The sequence below is a fragment of the Pelecanus crispus genome, chromosome 5 (genome assembly GCF_030463565.1).
Source record: "Pelecanus crispus isolate bPelCri1 chromosome 5, bPelCri1.pri, whole genome shotgun sequence".
NCBI lineage: Eukaryota > Metazoa > Chordata > Aves > Pelecaniformes > Pelecanidae > Pelecanus > Pelecanus crispus.
In genome coordinates this window covers 39309172-39332635 of record NC_134647.1, presented here as the reverse complement: position 1 = coordinate 39332635, position 23464 = coordinate 39309172, and the positions used below count along the sequence as shown (strand labels likewise).

At 44.3% G+C, this 23464-nt stretch overlaps 1 protein-coding gene across 5 annotated transcripts in view; it reads left to right on the top strand.

Moving 5' to 3' along the window:
• The first annotated feature begins 3110 nt into the window (after positions 1–3110).
• LOC104034009 (long-chain specific acyl-CoA dehydrogenase, mitochondrial) overlaps positions 3111–23464 on the top strand; it is a 90324-nt gene continuing 69970 nt past the window's right edge. For 4 of the 5 annotated variants that reach the window (XM_075711034.1, XM_075711033.1, XM_075711035.1 and 1 more), the window contains exons 1-5: positions 13685–13710; positions 14149–14313; positions 15322–15388; positions 16677–16841; positions 17511–17612. In XM_075711034.1, coding sequence (XP_075567149.1) covers positions 14150–14313; positions 15322–15388; positions 16677–16841; positions 17511–17612 — 498 coding nt within the window. In that variant the 5' untranslated portion in view covers positions 13685–13710; position 14149. Of the gene's footprint in view, positions 3185–5480; positions 5643–13572; positions 13711–14148; positions 14314–15321; positions 15389–16676; positions 16842–17510; positions 17613–18859; positions 18974–21167; positions 21296–23464 lie in introns of those variants that run through there. The other variant, XM_075711037.1, reaches the window with a different exon arrangement.

Here is a 23464-nt window from a genome sequence, read left to right as displayed (position 1 = left end):
AACCAAACGAATTTGTAACAAAGCCCAAATGTCACAGAGTCAGGACAGGGCAGTAACACACCGTACAGGAGCCCACTGACTTGGTGTCTTTACTTGACCCTGGCAACACTTCTAATATGAGAGGGGTGGATATTGCTAGTGCTGGGATGACTGGGGGATACAGTGTTTACTAGTATAACACAGAGATCTCTAGCAGTTTGGAGTCTCAAAGGAAAAAGTCTACCACTAACCACACAATATGAGAGCCGGAGAGCTACTAATTCAAGAGAATTTACACCCAATAACATAAGGCAAACTGTATCCCTCTCCTAAGCCATCCACACCAGAGGTCAGGAAGGATGAACAAGCCATTTACTGGTATGGGAGATGACCATAACAAAGAGAAAGCATCACCATGAGGAGGGGGAAAATCAGAATTAGAGACTCACGCTGGGACTATGCCCACATGAGGAATGGAGGTGCAGGGACCAGACTGCACTAGGAAGGCATACGCCACTGTCAACCCTGGCTATGCTGTGTCTCTGTAAAGTCCCATTAGGCTGCTGTAAGAAAAGCACAATCCCAAACTGGAAACAGCATCTAGAAGGAGGCCAACACTGCATTTGCACTCTCTGCCCTGCTGCAGTACTCTGTTTTCTGCAAGCACATGCAAAAAAAAAAAAAATCATTGTTCTTAATGTCCAATTTTTTTACAACCATCCTTCTTCCCCAGAAAACTGGTATGAAAACTGTCAATCTGTTTGCCGCTGTCTGTTTGAGGCATTTCCTGATCCCAGGAACTGATACTTGAAACCCGGACAAAGTTTGCTTTTCTGTGGCTTAGGGCAGGATCTCTCAGCTCCCTTATCATTTTACCTTGTGCGTGGGTGATGGGGTATGTCCTGCCAGATCTTCTTGCTGCAACAAAACTGCCAAGACTGTAAACTGGGTAACCAGGGCATCCCGGGGAATGCGAATCTCCCTGTCAGCCTCCTGCCTGCTAACAGACCCGAGACCAAGGTGCTGGTCTCACCCTGGAGCCTACACCAGCCCAAGGAGGGCACTCCCTAGGAGGCTCTACCCGATGGGACCTCATAGATATGCCCAAACCTTACCTCTGGGCACCCAGATTCAGTAATTTCCACCAAGCTCTGGTTTACTTCTGTCCTGTCAACTGCCCCTGCATGGTTCCCTCCTGCCTACTCTGATATGAGATCAGACTCCCAAATGAAAAAAATACTACAAGTTTTCAGGCTGCAATGGGTTTTGTAACATGGGTCCTTCTGGCTGTAAGTACAAACAGACAGACAGACAGCTCCCTGCATTACCAGTATGTCACACTGAAAACACATACACCCTTCAAGAGGCAAGACTCCTTTCAGGCAGGCCCATCTACAGGAATAGCTATTCCTGTAGTGCCATCTTCTGGCTTAGGGTGTAGGAACACTACAGCTGAAAGTGGAATTAATCAAAAGAAAGATAATTTTTAATTTGTTAAAAAACATTACAACATGTTTAGACTATGGATCAATATACAGAAATACCCGAACCACAGGAATTATCTCAACAGATCATGCACAATTCACCGCCCAGTAAATTATTAGTTTTAAAATGACAAGATTTTGAAAAATATCTTCTGGGCCAAGCTGCTTTGTGTTTTGAGCCATTACAATCTTGCTTTTCAGCTTTTGTTTTATTTCTCAACAAACATCAAGGCTCAAAAGTCACTTTTTGCTTACAATTTTTTGGGAGGAAAAACAAAAAAGAGTGCTAAAAGATTTTGGTGTGCAGGTTCCGCAAATTAAAACCCGCCAACATCAGGAGGCCGTGGGGTAGTTTTCTCCGGGGGAGTGGCCACCATAGAGGCAGCGAGCACCCACCCTGCTGCCAAAATGGACCCTCAGGGCCGCTGCCTTCCCCTTCCTCACCTCCTGGAGCTGCCCTGAGGGGCTCAGGTTCCCCCCCTCGGTTCCTCGCCAGGGCTGGGGGCATCAGGGCCCCCAAAAGCCGGCCTGCCAGCCCACCAGCCTGGGGAGGGGTGACAGCCCCATCCCTGAGGGGACGCCCCCGCTGCTGCTGCCCCTAAGGCAGGAGGATGGAGCCGTGGAAAAGCTGGGAGCGCCTCACACCCAGCGCAATCCCACACACAATCCCCTTCGCCCCGGAGGCCATCTCACCCTTCCTGGGTATGCTGGAGCCGCCTTTGCTCCCACTCCCCTCTGTAACGTGAGTTCAAAACTGCATTAGAAAAATAGTAGTTATGCTGTTGTCCAAAACTGTTGCTGCTATAGATGCCCATTGCAAGGCCCTACCCTAACTGTGCTTTTGTTTAGTGAACAGGTTGTGCGGGAGCGGCCTAGGTGATGTATTACTGACTTGATCAGTGCACCGTGAGAGGTTGCTTGAGATCTGCCAAGAAGGATATGAGGGGAAAAGTAATGTTGGGGACACACACACACACACACACACACACGGTGGCTACCACCAACTCACGAGCCCCCTGCCACAATGACGCCCCAGACTCAAACTGAAGGGCAGCTGAGCACGCTCACTCACTCACGTACTAGGCAAAGAGATTGGAACCAATCGTAGCACTGCATATGTATTAGGGAATTAAATATACTGGTATAAATAAGTAATGAACGTGCATAAACAGATATTGACTTGACAATTCAGTGCACTAGCTGTGCAGAAAGCCACCTAGCACCCAAACTTGCGCAACTTTGTGAATAAACAGTATCTCGTCTCAGTATGTGAAGAGTGGCTTATTGCACACCGGGTAAGCGAGCCCTATTTTGGACAACAATACAGATGTTTCATCATAAGCCTGTTGTAAGCCCAGATGTATTAGAAGGGATTTATAACTGTAGGAAGGTGGGAACGGGGATGCCTACAGGGGTGCGTGTTGCGAGAGGCTTCGGGCAGCAGAAATCCTGCCACTCGCCATAAAGGGCGAGGGGAGAAGCAATGCTGACGGAACCGAGAAGCTGCCGCCAAACGACACGAAAAGAAAACAACAATAATAAATAAATATAAGCAACCCGCAAGCGTTGCAACGGAGCGAGGAGCTCGCCGCCTGCCGCCGCCGCGGGTTTGAACGGCCGCGCCGCCCCGCTCCGCCCCGCCACAAAATGGCGTCGCGGCTGCTCCGCCTGCGCGGCTTGTGGCGGGCAGCCGGCCCCCGGCCCTTCTCTTCCCAGGCCAGGTGAGCGGGGCGCGGGGTCGGCGTTGGTGGGCATGGCCGGCGCGGCTGGGGAGGCGGGTGTGCGCCGGACCGGGCAGGGCAGGGCAGGGCAGGGCAGGGCGGGGGGTACCCGGGGGCCTGTGTCTGCGGGCCCCGCTGGAGCGCACCGTGAGGGCGGCGGGGGCGTGAGCGGGATGTCTGTACTTGCCCGTCTGCGTGGGGCTGGGCGTGTACGTGTTGGTGGGGTTGCGCGTGCTGTGTGTACACACACATGCATATATGTATGAATATATATGCGGTGGGTGTACGCACCTATGTATATATTGGGAGGGGTATGGATGTGTGCCTTGTACATGTGTGGCAGGAAGGTTAGAGGCGCAGGCATACATGTATATAGAGGGGTGTGTGTATATGTGTGCACCTGTGCCCCCATTGCAGGGGGCAGCTGGCATCTGGGTGAGCAGCTGGTCCCCGGCAGGTTTGGGAGCCCCCAAGGGCCCTGAGCGGTGACCTGGGCTCCGCAGGTCTGCGAGCCTGCTGAGTCCCCTGTGCCCGGCAGGTTTGGGAGCCCCTCCGAGCACCCTGGGGTGCGGCCTAGGCCTAACAGGTCTGGGAGCCTGCTGAACACCATGTGCCCAGCAGGTTTGGGAGCCCCCGTGTGTCCCCGTGACGGGGCCGACCTTTGCTCCGCTTCCTGTCTGCGCTTGGGGGACGCCGAGTGCCATGGTGGCAGCAGGTGATGGGCCCGACACGGCCTTGCCCCGGCACCTTGGTCACCCGTAGGCCTGTGGCAGCAGGGTGCTTGGGCTCAGGGAAGGGGGTTTTTGGGGAGCAGAAATGCAGGAGTGTGCTCACACCTCCTCTGACCTTCGAGTTGCGTCCACCTAGGGCTGTGGTTGGTGTGAAGGAGCAGCCCGGCCCCTTCCCTGTGCACTATGTGGGCTGTGAGCTGGCAATTAAACAAAAGGGTGGTCTTAAATAAAGCTCAATGTCATCTTAAACAGCTTTAAAAATAAGGTGGAGGTTTTGGGAGAGTCACTGTGTGCCTAACACAGGAAGCCTGTGTTTGAGAGTACAAAATATATATATATACAAAAAAAAAATACTGAACAAGCAAGTTGCAGTAGCTCATTTCTTCCAGATATCATGAGAAGTAAACAGAGTCTGTGTTTCAGGGGCATTTAATCCTTTGCACCAGGAAGAGCATGAGTAACTTTATGCAGCAGTAAATAAAGACCTTTGTCTTGGTAATGGGGTAAATAAGTGTACGCTCAGCTCAGCTTAGTTCTGTGGGAGTACACGCAATTACTGTGCTGTGCTGGGAAACTGGTGCTGAGGAACCGAGGAGAGATGAACAAAATAGTTTAAATGGAAAAGGCATTCGCTGTTCCTTTCTCAATAAAGCTCAGCTCTGTATTTATAATTTCTGATGTTTTGTGGCAATAAAATAAAAGCAAGTCAAAGAAACCAATGCACAAATGTAACAAGTAAATTTTCATTTCAGCCCTAAAGTAGTATGTTGTCCTTGACATTCTAAACCCCTACAAAAGCTTTAAACCCTTCCTTGTTATTTCATAATTATACTTCCCTTGTGTGGTTTCAACTAATGATATTTACCACTGTTTCAGTTTTTATTTTTTGTTAAAGAAGCATTTTATTTTTGCATATGTTTTTATTGGAGTTTTAGAAGGATTAGCCTTCCTGCACAACAAAAATACTGAAAGTTAGAAGGAATTAGAAAGTATTATTTTCAAGGTTAGAACTATGCAGATATATGTGATAATGCAGAGTATAATATAGCCCTCAGAGCATGCAAATCCATGTTGTACTTGCTTTTATTTTGAGTGTGTGAATTTTCAGTGTCATGGATTTGCAAAATTGGGGCTTTTGGGGGCAGTACAGAATGAACAAAACCCACAAAAAAGTTTACTTGTTGAAAAAGTTACCTCCTCAGTTTCAATTGAGCTGAATTGCATTTTGGAGGTTGTGTGGTGGGAGGGAGAACGCAGTTATGATTTTTAGCATCTCTAATGAACAGAAACTTTATCCTCTTACCTATGTATGTATTATTACTGTTTTTAATTTATTTGAAGCATTAAGGACAAACAAGTCTTGGTTTACCTCCTTTCACAGCCCAGTGAAGTACAGTGTATCTTAGGTCTTATATATTTATCGTGGGTATCCTTCGGACCTAACAATGTGCTACACTTGGGATGTGAGCTATGTTTAACAACACAGGTCTTTCTTTTCTTTTAAAAGGGTTATGTAAATGGGGGTGCCTCTGTCCTAACAGATGCTTTTGCTTGTCTTTTTTTAGTCCTCTGCAAACTGAACAGAATGGCACAAAGCGCCCAGAGCCGTCTTCTGCTAAAAGTTTGATTGATATAGGAACTCGAAGGATCTTCTCGTCAGATCATGATATCTTCAGGGAGAGTGTCAGGAAGTTCTTTCAGGAAGAAGTGCTGCCTTTTCACACAGAGTAGGATACCTTTTTGTTGTCATTTACAACCTTTATATTTCAAATTTACTCAATTAAAACAAGCCTGCCTATGAAAATTGTATGTGAAAAAAATCACACATAATCATTGCATTCTTTGAGCTCCAGTGTAGGCAATCTAGCATCATCGTCTTAGGCCTATAAGCAGACAAATGCAGTTTACAGAGTTGCAGCGAAAGTGTCCCTGCTTGTAGGTATTAACTCTGACACCAATGTCTTGGGGGCAGAGTTAGGGAGACAATTCAGTTGCCACACTATTGTACTGCTGTCATCCAAAAAACATGTAACACTGTGCCTAGGTTACGTTGCAGTAGATTTTGTAAGTACAGTACACACAGGATGGTAAGCTGGATTATGTATTACCAAGAAGCTTGCACAAAATATCTTTGTTTAAATTTATGTCTTTTTTTGCTTCTGTGGAAATACATGTGGTCTTCTGCACAAAGTAGAAGTGTCATGCTTCCATTGAATCAGAGCTGGTGGGTGTTTTTCACTCTTATTTTAGCTATATCCAATCACATTACAGTTGGAGAAAGAAAATAAATGAACTCGGAACATGTGTTTGAACAGAAAGTGTTAAGTTGCAGTAGTGTCTTCAACAATTTTTATTTTACTTGAAAAACATTCCTGCAAAAACATCGGGGGGTAGTGAAGAGCTTATTCTTAAATCACGCTGCTAGGTAAGTTTCCTGATGCAGTTCACAGTGAGTATCCACGAAGAGTTGAGATGGCATAATTGAGTGGGTGGGGTGTTGTGGCTCTGGGGCAGGAATGAATAGCAGGAGGCAAAGGCAACACCTTACATCAGGGTTGTTGCCAACTATTTTTTTGATCCTTAAACCGTGACCTCAAAGTAGTATGCTTTTCCACTGTACAATCATATTCTGTCTGCAAAACCAGATGTTTTCCCTCATCTTTTAGAATGATTTCTAGTGCAGGTTTGTGAACAGGTACTGGGTCTGCTCAAGGTTACTGAAGATCCTGTTTGCTAGCTTGCTGACAAAACTATTTTCAACAGAGTCTGGAACAATTTGGACTTGTGTTCTTGCATCACTTCAGTGACCTATGAACCATTCTGTTCTCAAACCTTTCAAGTAAACAGGCTTCAGGCATAGTGTATTAATTGGTTGGGCTGATGTGAAGAGACAAGTGTGGCATCAGTGAATGCAGTTGTGAGTTATTGTGAGGAGAAGCTTTTGTGATGGGTGAAGTAGACAGGAATGGTGCTGAAAGCGGGGGGAAGGAGGCAACGACAGTCATGAGAGAGATTTGTTTAAGACTTCCAGTGTAGGAGTGAAAGCTCTGGGAGTGAGCTTAAATGTGTAGGATAAGGATAAGATTCTGTGGATAAAGTGCTATGGTATAGCTCTGCACACAGGTGTCAGAGGAGTGTGTCTGATCTAATCTGTCTACCATGTAACTGTTTTAAACCACAATTTTAAGAGAAATTTAAAAAAAAGCTATGCTGTGCCATTAATGGCCATCCAACTTTCTGTTGAGTTGGCAAACTCCATAAAGAGGTACTATTTTTCCAAGAATAAGTGATTCCTGTGGTCTTAAAGCCTGCAAACTGTCAGCAGATAAGCCTCAACTATCTATTTACAAACTTGAAAACACCTTACAGCAGTAATTTACCAAGATATAGTACTAACCTGTAATAAGTGCACAGGGACTGATTTTTATGTAAAAGCTACTAATGTGTTCATGCTTGGTTCTTATAAAGCAGTTATTGTTAGAGTTGAAATCTTTCACATGAGATACTGATGTGTTACACCCATTTTGTATGTGGGGAAAATGGAATGTCAGGAAGATAAACACCTACTTGTAATTATACAGATGGTTGTGGCTAAATCTCCTAAATCCTGGTCTGGTACTCAGACCAATAGGCAGCACTGCCTTTCAAAACAAGGCTTAAAGAGATCATAGAATCATAGAATGCTTTGGGTTGGAAGGGACCTTTAGAGATCATCTAGCCCAACCCCCCTGCAGTGAGCAGGGACAGCTTTAACTAGATCAGGTTGCTCAGAGCCCCATCCAACCTGACCTTGAATGTTTCCAGGGATGGGGCTTCCACTACCTCTCTGGGCAACCTGTTCCAGTGCTTCACCACCCTCACTGTAAAAAGTTTCTTCCCTATATCCAGTCTAAATCTATCCTCCTTTAGTTTAAAACCATTACTCCTTGTCCTGTCACAAATGGCCTTGGTAAAAAGATTGTCCCCATCTTTCCTATAGGCCCCCTTTAAGTCCTGAAAGGCCGCAGTAAGGTCTCCTTGCAGCCTTCTCTTCTCCAGGCTGAACAACCCCAGCTCCCTCAGCCTGTCCTCGTAGGAGAGGTGCTCCAGCCCTCGGATCATTTTTGTGGCCCTCCTCGGGACCCGCTCCAACAGGTCGATGTCTTTCTTGTGCTGAGGGCTCCAGAGCTGGATGCACTACTCCAGATGAGGTCTCACCAGAGCAGAGTAGAGGGGCAGAATCACCTCCCTCGACCTGCTGGCCACGCTTCTTGTGATGCAGCCCAGGATTTGGTTGGCTTTCCAGGGTGCAAGCACCCATTGTTGGCTCATGTCCAGCTTTTCATCCACCAGTACCCCCAAGTCCTTCTCTCCAAGGCTGCTCTCAATCCCTTCATCCCCCAGCCTGTATTGATATTGGGGGTTGCCGCGACCCAGGTGCAGGACCTTGCCCTTGGCCTTGTTGAACCTCATGAGGTTCACATGGGCTCACCTCTCCAGCTTGTCCAGGTCCCTTTGGATGACATCTCATCCTTCTAGCATGTCAACTGCACCACTCAGCTTGGTGTCATCTGCAAACTTGCTGAAGGTGCACTCAATCCCTCTGTCTGTGTCATTGGTGAAGATATTAAACAGCACTGGTTGCAGTACGGACCCCTGAGGGACACCACTTGTCACCAGTCTCCATTTGGACATTGAGCCGTTGACCGCTACCCTCTGGATGCGACCATCCAACCAATTCTTTATCCATCAAACAGTCCACCCATCAAATCCATAGCTCCCCAATTTAGAAAGAATGATGTTGTGGGGGACCGTGTCGAAGGATTTACAGAGGTCCAAACAGATGACATCTGTTGCTTTTCCCTTGTCCACTGATGCAGTCACTCCCTCATAGAAAGCCACTAGGTTGGTCAGGCAGGACTTGCGCTTGGTGAATCCGTGCTGGCTGTCTCGAATCACCTCCCTGTCTTCCATGTGCTTTAGCGTAGCTTCTAGGAGGATCTGTTCCATGATCTTCCCAGGCACAGAGGTAAGGCTGACAGATCAGTAGTTCCCAGGGTCCTCCCTTCTTCCCTTCTTAAAAATGGGCACAGTGTTTCCCTTCTTCCAGCCTGTCGTGGTTTAGCCCCAGCCAGCAACTAAGCACCACGCAGCCGCTCGCTCACTCCCCCTACCCTGATGGGATGGGGGAGAGAATCGGAGGAGTAAGAGTGAGAAATACTCCTGGGTTGAGATAACAACAGTTTAATAATTGAAATAAAGTAAAATAGTAATGCTAATAGTAACAGTATAATAATAATAATAATGATGATACACGAAGCAAGTGATGCACAATGCAATTGCTCACCACCCGCCGACCGATACCCAGACAGTTCCCGAGCAGCAATCGCTGCTCCCTGGCCACCCCCCCCCAGTTTATCTACTGAGCATGACGTCATATGGTATGGAATAGCCCTTTGGCCAGTTTGGATCAACTATTCTGGCTGTGCCCCCTCCCAGTTTCTTGTGCGCCTGGCAGAGCATGGGAAGCTGAAAAAGTCCTTGACTAGCATAAGCAGTACTCAGCAACAACTAAAAACATCAGCATGTTATCAACATTCTTCTCCTACTAAATCCAAAACACAGCACTATGCCTGCTGCTAGGAAGAAAATTAACTCTATCCCAGCCGAAACCAGGACACAGTCCCCAGGGACTTCACCTGACTGCCATGACTTCAAATATGGAGAGTGGCTTGGCAACTGCATCAGTCAGTTCCCTCAGGACTCTGGGATGCATCTCATCAGGTCCCATAGACTTGTGTACATTCAGGTTCTTCAGGTGGTCTCAAACCTGATGTTCCCTTACAGTGGAGGGGTTTTACCCCTCTGGTCCCCATCTTGCAGTCCATTGACTCGGGAGGGGTGAGGAGAGAGGTTGCCAGTGAAGACTAAGGCAAAACATGAAATTGCTACTCTACCCTTAATTAGTTTAGTGATGGACTTGGTAATGTTAGGTTAATGGTTGGACTGGATGATCTTAAAGGTTTCTTCCAACCTAAACAATTCTATGATTCTAAAAAGGTTGTTGAGTACCTCAGCCTTCTCCTCATCTGTTGATGCTAGATGGGTTGACATTCTTGTTCATCGGGGGGGGTACGCTTTCTTTAACCTTCCTTTTCTGGTTGACATACCTGTAGAAGCTCTTCCTGTTATTCTTTACATCCCTTGCCAAATTCAGCTCCAGCTGTTCCTTGGCCTCCTGACCCCATCCCTACACAACCAGGCAGCTTCCCTGTACTCTTCCCAGGCTACCTGTCCCTGCTTCCACTGCCTGTGCAGTTCCCTCTTGCTTTTTAGTTTGACCAGCATGTTTCAACTCAGCTGTGCTGGTCTCTTCCCTTCTTGTCTGATTTCTTTCACCTGGGGACTGAGAGCTCTTGTGCTCTGTGGAAGGTATCCTTAAAGATCTGCTAGCTCTGTTCCCTGTCCCTGAAGGCCATTTCCCAGGGGGTCTTTCTGACTAACTCCTTGAAGACCTGGAGTTTTGCTTTCCTAAAATTTAAGGTCCTGACTATATTCCTTGCTTTTCCCATATCCCTCAGGAGGGTGAACTGAATGTGTGATCACTGCAGCCCAGTCTGCCTCCAGTCTTGATGTCACCGATGAGCTCGCTTGCATTGGTGACCATCAGGTCCAGTACTGCATCTCCTTGGATAAGGGTGTCTATTACCTCGCTTAGGAAGTTATCCTCAATGCATTCTAGGAATCTCCTGGATTGCCTACAGCTCACCGTGTTGCTTTTCAAGCAAATGTCAGGGTGGTTGAAGTACCCCAGTAAGATGAGAGTCTGCGAGCGCAAAGCCTTCTGGAGCTGGAGGAAGAAGGCTTTGTCAGTAGGCTCCCCTTGATCAGGCGGCCTGTAGTAGACACAAACCACAAGGTTCCCTTTGTTGCCTCTGTCTCTGATTCTTACCCATAAGCTTTTGACCTGCTCATGGCTATTCTTCAAGGACAGCTCTTCACACTGTATCGATTTTTTTACGTAGAGGGCAATGACTCTGCCCCTCCTTCCTCGCCTGTCCCTTCTGAACAGCCTGTAGCCATCGATAGCCACATTCCAGTCATGGGATTCGTCCTACCAAGTTTCAGTAATGGCAATCAGGTCATAGCTTTCTAGCAGCACAGTAGCTTCCAGCTCCTCCTGTTTGTTCCCCATGCTGTGTGCGTTCATGTAGAGGCATTTCATCTGGCTGTTGGCCGTGTCACCTTCTTAGTGGAACATCCCTTGTTTCCCTTGAGGTGTTTCACGGAGGTTTCCTTGTGAGCTCTAACTACCTCAGGAGCCCCCAGCTCATCTCCATAAGACTTCGACTGTGCTGCAGTGTCCCCAGCATGCCTCTGGGTAACAGGTTGAGGGCTCATAGTAGCACCCCGTCCCTCTAACCATTGTGTACCATCCCACAGCTTGTCACAGGCAAGCCTGATGTGTTCCCCCTCCCCCTTCACATCTAGTTTAAAGCCCTGTCAATGAGCCCCACAAGCTCCTGTGCAAAGACCCTCTTTCCCCTTTGAGAAAGGTGGCTCCCATTTGACGCCAGCAAGCCTGGTGCTGTGTAGGCCATCCCATTGTCAAAAAACCCAAAGTTGTCATGGTGGCACCAGCCACGGAGCCATGTATTAATAGATTGGGTCCACCTGTTCCTTCCAGTGTCACTGCCCACAACTGGAAGGAGGGAGGAAAAAAATAACCTGTGCCCCCGATTCCCTCACTAACCATCCCAAGGCCCTGAAGTCTCTTTTAATCACCCTTGGGCTACACACTGCAACTTCGTCACCGCCCACGTGGAAGAGCAGTAATGGGTAGTAGTCTGAGGGCCGTACCAGGCTGGGAACTCTCCTGGTGATATCTCTGACCCAGGCTCCTGGGAGGCAGCACACTCCTCTGAGGAGAGTCTGTCCAGCATATTGGACACTCCGTTCCCCTGAGAAGGGAGTCTCCTACAGCTATGACCTATCTTTTTTTCTTTGTGGAGGTGGTAGTAATATGGGGGGTAGGTCTTTCTGGTCTTGGTAATTCCCCTGGTGTAGATGGATTGCCACCCACATCATCCACTAACTGGTCCTCCACATCTAGAGCCTCATACTTATTGTGCAGAGGCACCTGGGGATTCATGGTGGGCAAGGAAAGCGATCGCTTGCTGCCCTGATTGTGGACGTGTTTCCACTTGCTGCTTCCCTTTAAGACCCTGCCTACATCCTAGTGGGGGGAGGATACTGGAACCCTTTGGTCACAAGATGTCAGGTTATATGTTGGAAGCAGGAGTTCAAACTTGTTACACAGTTGGTGCCCCTGTAATACCATGTATTGGGTTTGTGTGGGAAGGTTTCAGTAGAGGGGGGCTACAGGGGTGGCTTCTGTGAGAAGCTGCTAGAAACTTCCCCTGTGTCCCATAGAGCCAATGCCAGCCAGCTCCAAGACGGACCCGCTGCGGGCCAAGGCCAAGCCAATCAGTGGCAGTGGTAGCGCCTCTGGGTTAACATGTTTAAGAAGAGGGAAAAAAAAATCCAAAACATGGGGAGACAAACTGCAGCTGGAGTGAGAAGTGAGAATTTGTGAGAGGAACGACTGCAGACACCAAGGTCAGTGAAGGAGGGGGAGGAGGTGCTCCAGGCACCGGAGCGGAGATTCCCCTGCAGCCCGTGGTGAAGACCATGGTGAGGCAGGCTGTGCCCCTGCAGCCCATGGAGGTCCATGGTGGAGCAGATATCCACCTGCAGCCCTGGGAGGACCCTGCACCCGGAGCAGGTGGATGTGCCTGAAGGAGGCTGTGACCCTGTGGGAAACCCATGCTGGAGCAGGCTCCTGGCAGGACCTGTTGCCCTGTGGAGAGAGAGGAGCCCATGCTGGAGCAGGTTTGCTGGCAGGACTTGTGACCATGTGGGGGACCCATGCTGGGGCAGTTCATGAAGAACTGTAGCCCATGGGAAGGACCCACGTTGGAGAAGTTTGTGGAGGACTGTCTCCTGTGGGAGGGACCCCACGCTGGAGCAGGGGAAGAGTGTGAGGAGTCCTCCCCTGAGGAGGAAGGAGCAGCAGAGATGATGTGTGATGAACTGACTGCAACCCACATTCCCTGTGCCCCTGCGCAGCTCGGGGGGAGGAAGGTAGAGAAAAATTGGGAGGGAAGTTGAGCCTGGGAAGAAGGGAGGGGTAGGGGGAAGGTGTTTTAAGAATGGGTTTTATTTCTGATTACCCTACTCAAGTTTTGATTGGCAATAAATTAAACCGATTTTCCCCAAGTCGAGTCTGTTTTGCCAATGACGGTAACTGCTGAGTGATCTCCCTGTGCTTATCTCGACCCATGAGCTTTTTCATTATATTTTCTCTCCCCTGTCCAGTTGAGAAGGGGAGTGATAGAGCGGCTTTGGTGGGCACTTGACATCCAGCCAGGGTCAAACCACCACATATCAGTAGCATCTGTAGACTTGAACAATAAACCTAGTATTAAGCTGCCACGTCTTAGCTGGGAAATATAGTTGTCTATGTACCCTACACATTGTATGTTGGGGAGACTGAAAAATCTTTTCCTACGCAGTGAAATCTGGCTGCAGGTGCTCTAGTGAGAAGCAGCAGCCATAAATAAACAGTAGCACATGGGGGATTTGATGTGTGACTCTGTTCTTGTGTTCATTTTGCAGATGGGAGAAGGACGGCCAGGTGAGCAGGGAGGTCTGGGAAAAGGCTGGACAGCAGGGTTTGCTGGGTGTTGCTATTGCTGAAAAACATGGAGGCATCGGAGCGGATATTCTCTCTTCAGCTGTGGTCTGCGAAGAACAGTAAGTACTAGGTACTTCAGGAAGAATTTCAGTGATATTATCGAGAGACTGTATGTTTTTTCTATAAGATGTCCTCATTTGCTTACAGAAAATGGTGTTATCTTTCTCATGGAAATGATAGTTTAGATATATGTAAATCCCTCCTGTTTTAAGCGTTCCGGATGATTGTTTAAGTAACAAATGGCATTGTGCTCCCCTGTTAGGACTTTGTGACTCGGGGAGGCATTTTAGTTAGTCTGGTAGCTTATACACTCATTTGGCTGTGAAAGTGCATTCTATAAATAACAGTAAAAGTGCCACAAACTCAGATTATGCCCGAGACATCTGTGTGGTGGGGCTTTCTTCATTGTTGGATCTGTTGTAACTGTGTAAGTTCAGTGTTTAAATCTTTGTAGTACTTCTGTTTGAACTTTCTTCTTTTTCCGCCCTCTCGCCAAGGATGTATGTTAACTGTACTGGCCCAGGATTCAGCCTTCATTCAGATATAGTCATGCCCTACATTGCAAACTATGGCTCTGAAGAACAGATTAAACGCTTTATCCCTGAAATGGTTGCAGGCAAGTGTATTGGAGCTATCGCCATGACAGAACCCGGGGCTGGCAGGTAAGCTAAATACTAGAACAATGGTTTTAAATCAGTAGACAGCACATAATGTTCTCAGTGAAAAAATTCCTGACCCGCCTGGTTGTATGGTTGCCTTACTGACTAGACAGTATCCTGCATTAGGTAGTACCTCAAAAACAACTGTTACTTTTAGATTACTTTATTACAGCTTTGTAATTTCAAGATACTTGCTCAGAATTCATTTCAATATCATCCCACTGTGGGCAAATATGCTTTGTATTTGCTTTTATGGTCCGAGTTTATAGTTACTAACTTGCTTGTCATGTGAACATACCTTTAATATGAAACGTAGTCAGGAGACAATTGCATACCTCAGTAAAGAGGCTTGACTTCACTATTAGCATTTGTTGTGGAACAGAACACCTTATTTTCTTTCCTCTGAATCCTTTCAAACAGAGAAATGTCCCTCCTTGCCCATCATTATTGAAGGGCAGACAGCACATGTTTGGAGTAGACAGAGCTGATCTGGCCAGTTTCCAAAGCAGAGAGGGACAGGTGAAGAGCAAAACTTGTTGGTGTCATGCTTCTAGATCATCTTTAAGGTCCTTCCAACCCAGACCATTCTGTGATTCTACAGATAGTAGATGTTGCCAGTTGCTTTTTACAGAGCCCCCTCATGAGGGTTGAGCCTGCTTAGAGGATGTGTTTTTGTCTGGCATTTGTCATCTAAGACATGCTGACATAAGGGGATGCTGAGCTGTTGGTGTCAGTGTTTGTATTACACCGCCTTCCACAAGCAGATACGTTAAAATGGGACCTCATGCTCTTGTACAATTGCATGTATTTATCATTCATTGCTACAGGATGCTTATGGTTTCTGTTACGCTCTCAGCCTTTTCACCATGTTTCATTATCCTTGTATGCATTTTCACTCAGCCCATGCCTGGCCTGTGTAAAATCTACCTTTTTTTGTACTGGGTAGAATTCAAGAGAAAAATTGCAGCTTCTGGAATGGTTTCTTGAAGGACCTTTTGAATTTTGTTTTAGTGACTTGCAGGGAATACGAACATATGCAAAAAAGGATGGAAGTGACTGGATTCTTAATGGGAGTAAGGTAAGTGAATAGACATATATGCCACTCATAGGCTTTGGGAACTGAATGCATTTAGACAGTGAAGGATGTACACCACTGTTAGTATCTTCCCCCAGTCCTTTCACTTTTGTTTTTTTGTGGGTTAACTTTGGGGGGGGTGGGGGGGGGGTGTCCCAGTTGCTTTTTGTTTTAATAGGACTTAAGATATTTCTGTTGCTGACAATTTACAGACCAATTTATGAAACGGCTTGAGTAGGTTCTTTCTGTAGCTTTTAAATAACTCTATCAAAAGGCCTCTTTTCGGTTAAACTGGGAAGAAAAGGGGAAAAAACAGAAGTCCTGCATAGCATAAGCAGGACCAGGGCTGTTCTTTAGTACTGAGGTTGAACAACAAAATATATATACTACCACTGTGAAGTCTTCTGTGGCCTGAATAAAAACTTGTGTTGCCACAATGCAAGCTGTGGAATCTTTATTCAGGAGCCTGCTGGTCATGTTAGGAGGAAAAAAAACCAACTGCATCACATGCTCTGTGTGTGTTGTCAAGCTGTTGCAATGCTGGCAGCATTAACTTCTTCTTTTGTTGCCATAATGAAAAAGCAAGAAGGCAGAAATAAAGTGTTCAAATGGAAGTGTGGGTTCAACAGGGTTTTTTTTTTTTAAACTTACGAAATGTCTCAATCTCCTTTCTCCCCCTCTTCTTTTGTACTCCTGCTGATAACATGGTACTGATAGAGACTTCTGGCCTTAGAATTTCAAGTGGTGAGAAAGAGTGCAAGGAAATATGTATGTAGAGGTGTCTAAAGGGATACTTGCTCATGCTGCACAGTTGAAGCCAAGCAGGACAGATAGCTCATTTCTTTTGCTGGAGTTAAAGTGGATCATTTTGACAGGTTCATGCATCATTTTACAGGTGATAGTAAGCAGTTGTGACAAGAAGCCGTTGATAGTTTTGCATGTTATACCTTGCTAATTTAATTTCAAGAACAGAGAACCTCTTTGTTCATTTAATATCTACATTTGATACCATATTCCTTCTTTATCATGGGACAAACGAAACAGATCTGTGTATTCTTTAACTTCACACTTCTGACCCCTGTACTACTCAAACTAATTCCTACTTTAATAGACCTTGTTCCAAAACACCTAATTCAGAAAGCTTAAAGCTTAAAATTCTTCTGGACACTTAAACCTTGCCTTTTAGTTCACCTGTGAAAGTGTCGGTGCAATTTTTTTTTCTGCTGCTTGGTGATCTCTAACTTTGATCCAGCTAGCTCGTTGCTTTATTCCAAGTTGCATTTTTTTACAGGTATTCATCTCTAATGGTTGGATGAGCGATGTCGTGGTTGTGGTTGCAGTTACAAACCGGGAGGCTCGATCTGCTGCTCATGGGATCAGCCTTTTTCTGGTGGAAGATGGAACAAAAGGTTTCATCAAAGGACACAAGCTGAACAAAATTGGCCTGAAAGCTCAAGTGAGTTCATACAACCCCTAACACGTAATAGACTTGGAGGAAGTCTAAAACCACTTAATGCCTGGCATTAGCTAAATAAATATAAAACGGAACTGTGGTGCTATTCTGATTCTTAGGCTTTAGAGCACAAATGATGTACATGCAAACTATGTATGCTGAATTTGCCTGTGGAAGTCTGAAGCATGTGATGTGCAAGGAAAGGCTGAGGAAGCTGGATTTGTTCACTCTGAAGAAGCCTAGAAGGATAGGATCTTATTGGTGTCTTTACCTACCTAATGGTTGGCTGTAGGGATGGCGGAGCCAGATTCTTCTTAGAGGAGCACAGGGAAAGAGAGAGTGGCAAGGGACACAAGTTACATTAAGGAAAATTCTAAGTAGATATTAAGAAGAAAAAATTCACCATAAAAGTGATCAGATACTGGAACAGGGGCCCAGAGAGGTTGTGGAACTTTGGAATGCATAACTGGACAAGGCCCTCAGCTACTTGCTTTGCTGGAGCTGCTTTGAGTAGGAGATAAACTCGATGACCTCTGGAGGACCCTTCCAACCTAAATGATTCTACGATTTCAAGTTAAAGTGTACAATAGCAAGAAAAAAATGGGGCAAAAGAAATGGAATGAAGAGATTAGAGTGTCAGGCTATGAACTGTTGCATTTAAAATCCTCTTAGGACACAGCAGAGCTGTTTTTCGAAGATGTGCGGTTGCCAGCCAGTGCCTTGCTTGGAAAAGAGAACAAAGGCTTCTATTATTTGATGGCAGAGCTCCCTCAGGTAAGAGGAATGTGAGTGTTTGCCGTCTGTAGGAAGAACACAGAGACAATTCTTGTCATTGTAAGAATATGCCTTAGTCTTGAAGATTATGTGTTGTGGGGAGCCACCTTGGGCTCAGAATTGGGATGTCTGTACACAACGTTGTGTTGATACTGCTGCTTTTTAACTGCAGTACACAGTTTCCAGTGCTAAAAGTGCAATTCTTTGGGCATTGGTAAAAATGTTGTTACCCCACCAGCTCAAAGTCAGACCTCTTAATCAACAACCCAGCTACTGAAGAACCTGAACTTAGGGTAGTGTATTTAAAAGAACGTACCTCAGTTTTCTTGTATACTACCATGGAACCACTTTGCTTAGTAAATTAAATATAGGCTGGAGGTCTGTGGTGCATTTGGCATTCTCTTTAAAGAAACAAGCAAGCACTGCTGTTCCTAGCTCTTCTACCAGTAGAAGCGTATTAGAGAGTTAAGGAACTCTGTCCATACAGCAAAGTAAAGAAGTTGTTTAGTTGCCAAAATACCTTGCTAGTGGAAATAACAGTTTATGACTTAGTTTACGAAGTTTTAGAATTATTTGGGATGACAAAAAGGCAATGTGGTTTTTCAAAGCATGACTGTGCTTTGTCAAAACTATGTGTTTGCCTCATCTGGGAGGGATCATGTTTATTTAGTTTTATACTGTGAGTAAATACGAAACCTGATCAAAGGAAATCTTTTACTGCTTTAAAGAAATAGATGCGCTCATGAACAGGTTCAGTGTGATTCATCAGATGATTTCGATGGTGCTAGAAGTAATTGTTCTATACCTAGTTTCTTTTTTTTCAACATGTTATGAGGAAGGAAAAAACAGCCAGGTTTTTTTGTAGGTTTTGGTCTTCTAGAGGTGTCCTACTGAAATTGCTAAATACAGTTGTTGTTTAAACCAAGCACTGAAAACCAATAATTGAAACAGAAGTCAATGTGAATTTTTCAGTCAGTAAGAGTCCTGTGGTTGATTTGTAGCTATTTTTGAGTCACTGTTGTGAATAGAGCATTACCCTGGGAAAGACTTAAAAGTGATCTTCAGGCAGCAAGGCATTTATCCCACTCATTAATTTCAGTAATGCAGTGTGTCTGGTTTGATACTTAGTGTGACTTCTGCCCCCCTCCCTTAATGAATAACACTGAACATCTGTGTCCTAATTGTGCATCTGATACGGAGAAATGTAGGACTAATTCAACTGGATTCTGTAATTTGTGTTTCAAAAGGAAAGACTGTTAATTGCTGATATAGCTCTTGCCAGTTGTGAATTCATGTTTGAAGAAACGAGGAATTATGTGAAGCAAAGAAAAGCTTTTGGGAAGACAGTTGCACACTTGCAGGTGAGTTTGAACTGAGAGACTTGTACACAGATTCCAGTGTGCATTTGCTTTACATCTGTGTATGTGAAATAGTGAGCAAACGAAAGTCACTGGGCTGTTTTCAGAGGACTATTTGCACAGGTTTCACTGTTGGACCGTGGCTGTTGTTTGCCGCCATGCCCATCGTTCATTTTTGAAAAACAATAATAAAAAACACACCACAAAGGCCTTAATGTATGTATTGTACAATTCCGTTAGATACCTCCCAGCAGTGCTGCTTTTGGAAGTGAAATACACAGGCAGAAACTATACTGGTGTTTTGCTGCTGATGAAGAAAAAGTATCTTGTTGCTCTCAGACTTGCATTATACTGTCAGAGGTCCTAATCACAGGGTCTATTACACCTGCGTGTATTTCTGTATCTGCCTGGAATCCTGCAGACTGCAGAAGAGCTTGGTGCATGTGTAGGTACTGTGTTCCTCTGCACATAATGCATTGCAGAAAAATGAACTCTGAGGTTGATGCTAGTGGGGGCTCCTGGGTGGTGACCTTGCTGCCTGAATGCTTGCAGAGGTGTTTGTATTCAGCTTTATGGGTATTGGAATGAGCTTCCTCAGCTACCAGCTAGTTGAGTATTTAAGTGACTGCATATAAAACTGTTTGGTCATTTTCTGTGAGCATACCTCACTCCTGACAGTGGTAGTTAATTGTGTTTTGAGACGTTTATGCCTACACTCTTTAGTTGCAGTCATAAAACAACTGTTGCTTTCCGCAGTATTGCAATGTTACAGTTCTCCTGAAAACCACATTAGCTGTTAGGGCTGAAGCAGACCAAGCTCCTGCATGTTTGGTTTGTAGGATAAAGTGACTCATATGGGTTAGAGGATGTTGGCTGCCTCTTTTTTTTTTTTTTTTTAAAATATATACTTTTGAAATAATTAAAAAAACCCAAATCCATTTCAAAGTCTTGAGATGTCGTTTGTCAAAATCAAATCTTTAGCTGTGAGTAGCAGCAGAATTGGGCCCTTTAGAGGCTGGTATGCTAGGTATCTTTCAGGAAATTATGATCTTCATCTGTTTTTTAAAGTTAACATTCAGAAATCTGTAATTCCAGAGGGAATTTAGTGTGTGTAGTGTGCAGCTTTAACAAAAGAAATACATTTTGCTTTTTTTCATGTAGGTAAGGGATGCTTCCTAATTGTAGTAGTTCACTGTGCAGAGACTGCCAAAATAATCTCTTTTTAGGCTAACCCACTGCCAACCACCAGGTGGCCAGTAAACTTCGTAAAGTATGTTATTTTTGCCAAAGTAATCCATTCTTGCATACCTTTTCAGTTTCCTTTTTGTTGCTGATGTCTAACTAGAATGTGCATATAATCAAAAATCCTTTCTAATTAGAGCTCTGCCTTGCCTAATTCATTTAGTCATGCCACAGTACAGTGTTTGAAATCAAATCTTTTCTTTGTAATAATAGTAGACCAGTCATTTATATTTATTGTCAAGAGAGGCAAGAAGACTTTGTATATAAAATTTTAGAACTGTGAGATCAGAAAAAACTTTTGTTTCTGGGTGTTTTTTTTTATCCCCTCCTTACCAGAAATACAAGACGACAGTTGAATGCTTGCCTGGTCTTGTTTTATATAACCTTAGCAATGGATTTTACCTCTTCTGTCTAGAAACTTTTCCAATGTGACAGAACTCAGTGCTGGAAAACTTTCTGATAGTTAGTCTAAAATTTCCTTTGGTTTCGCTTGTGTCTCTTCGCATATCACTTAAACTTTGAAGAACTGAATGCATAGAAAAATGCATCCAATAGATGATGAAATGTTATTAATAACTGGGAAAATTAGTGGCTCCACAGAGTGAAAGGACATTCCCCCACAAGGGGGAGCCGAGAGCTACAGAGTACCCAGGGCCTCCTACGTGGTGCTCTCTAGGAATTTATGTTTTCAGGCTCTTGCGTTTTTCTCCTAAGGTCATGTTTTGAGTTGGTTTGAGAAGTAAAGGGCAGTAATTTACTGTAATAAGATTGGTAAAGATATAATTGTATGGAAAGTAAGTTGTCATCTGATGTACAGAGCCAAAGTTGTTTGAAATGGTGATTTCTAACAGAAATCCTTTTAGAAAACGCTCCATTTTCAACTTCAAATATCACTTAAAAACTACTACTTCTGCTCTTTCTTTCCTCTGCCTCCTCTATCCACTTGCAAAATAAGACGGTACAGCACAAGTTGGCAGAGATGAAAACACAGATTTGTGTGGGCCGAGCTTTTGTGGACAACTGTTTGCAGCTGCATGCAGATAAACGTCTGGACACCGCCACAGCTTCTATGGCAAAGTATTGGTATGTGGTTAAAGTAATTTGAAAGTGTTACTTGCATGATCTTGACAGGAGTCTAATGATAAAAAAAACTGAACTGTTCAGATCTAATGAAAAGATAAAATTACTGTCTGATGAATAATAACATTGTCAGCTTCTAATAGAGACCACTAGCTTTAATCATGTAGTCAGCAAAAATCTTAGTTACATTGAAAATCAGTGTTGGTTAAACAGATCAATTTCAAAATAATAGCATGCTTTTAAAATAGGCTTCCATTAGTAAGAAGATCAGGACTCAGCTTTAGCTTAAGTAAGAGTGAGTACTTCATTGGTATTTAGACAAACATTTGCACTTTACTGGAGCAAATTGTTGTTGGGTGTAGGTTTGGGTTTGTTTTGGTTGGTTTGGTTTTTGAAATGGTGGGTGGGGTTTGGTTGGTTGGTTGTTTTTTTAAAGCATAGGTTTATTTGAAGCTCATATGATACTTTTTAGTTAATGTTACTTAGCAATAGCTGTTTGGCCCAGCCAGTTTTTGAAGGTATCTGGTTTTGGGAAGAAATAGTTGGCTGCAGCTGTTGCTGTAACTGAGACTAAACAGTGCTTTCCTTTATTGGCCAGAACTCCTCCTCCCTCTCCTGGTACTTGGTGGTGTTATCTGTTAAGTTTAACTAGAGAAAGCTGGATGAGTAGAAGCATCTAAGACAGTGGCACGTGAATTTGTATAGGTTTATTTTGCTTGCAAAGATGGGAGAGCAAAAGCACATCAGACATGAATAAATACTTTTATGGAAGATGCACAGGTTTACAGATTGTAGACTTTTAAAAATAAGTATAGAGGAAGAGCAGAGCATACTAAGGGAATCCAGAGAGAATATTTACAGTGAAAGGAAGGATTTTGATTGAGTGCTATTCCTGGCACTGATTACCTAGAAGTACCAGGTACATAATCAGAGGCGTTCTGTTTTGAGGAGGAGGAAACAACTAGTGCCAGCTCAGATGTAGACTTACTTCCTCAACAATTTTCCAAAGCATCTGAAACTCACCCACCCTCTCAAATGTTAGTGCCACACTTTGCTGTGGACTTCCCCTTTCCCTAATGGTGTCCTTGTGGCTCCCTTCCATAAAACTCTCTGACATCGTATAGAAAAAGCTTAAACGTAGAATTGGTTTATTCCCTACTGTTTCAGGAGATGATCTCTGGTTAATTTTGCTTCAAACCTTTTGTACAGTCAATGACTTGAGTTGAACTTTGAAGAATTTTAAAACTTAGTTTATGCATCTTTTTTCTGCTATCTGATGAAAGGTCTGTAGGTTTTATTTTTGTAGTGACAGGTGGTATTATGTAGCTAAATTAATCTGAAAATATATTTACAAAAGCCAGTTCTAGTAACTCACCATTGCAGATTTAAAGTTGGCTTAATAAACAGTAAGGATTTAACTGGACAGGGACGGGGGGTGGTTTGGAGAAAAGGACTCTTACACTATTCCATGAGAAGCAATTGACTTGAATCATCATTTTCTTTACTTCTGTTGCCACTCTGAAAGTTGTATGCTTACAAGGCGGTTTTCATGTTTTTCAACTTTAGCCTGAACTTCCAGTGCAGTTAAAATCCTATGGGTTTCTTCATCTAATTTTCATCGAGTGTTTGAAATAACATCAAGTATGTAGGTTTCCAAAAGCTGAGATACAGGACATCAACTGTAAATGGCATGTTATCTGTCACGTTCTAGAGGGAAGGTTCAGAAAACAAAATGCTTTTAAAGATTTTTTTTTTTAAGATCATGAAATAATTGAATATTTTGCAGGGGGCAATCCTGCTTAAGAATTACTGTAATTCTTAGAATTGAAAACTATAAAATCCATTGAGGAAAATAAATTATCCCCAGGTGATGGTTTTATTCAAAGAGCATCCTGGTGTGTTGCTAGTGTGTGGGGGAAAGCCTGTGATGCTGTTAATTTTTATGACGCGGCTGGAGGATTTGATAAGAAAAGAGGCTATATCAACGTGCTTTACAAAAGAAATCTCTTGGCCTGTGAGAAAGGTAAACAAGCTTGTCTGTTTTGAAAGCTTTCCTTCTCTGAAAGCTCTTCCATAAGGAGAACAAATCTTAAATACTGTTCAATTTATTGTATCAATTTCTTACCAATCATGCAGGAAGAACAAAAGTCCCTTATAAGATGAAGTATTTTA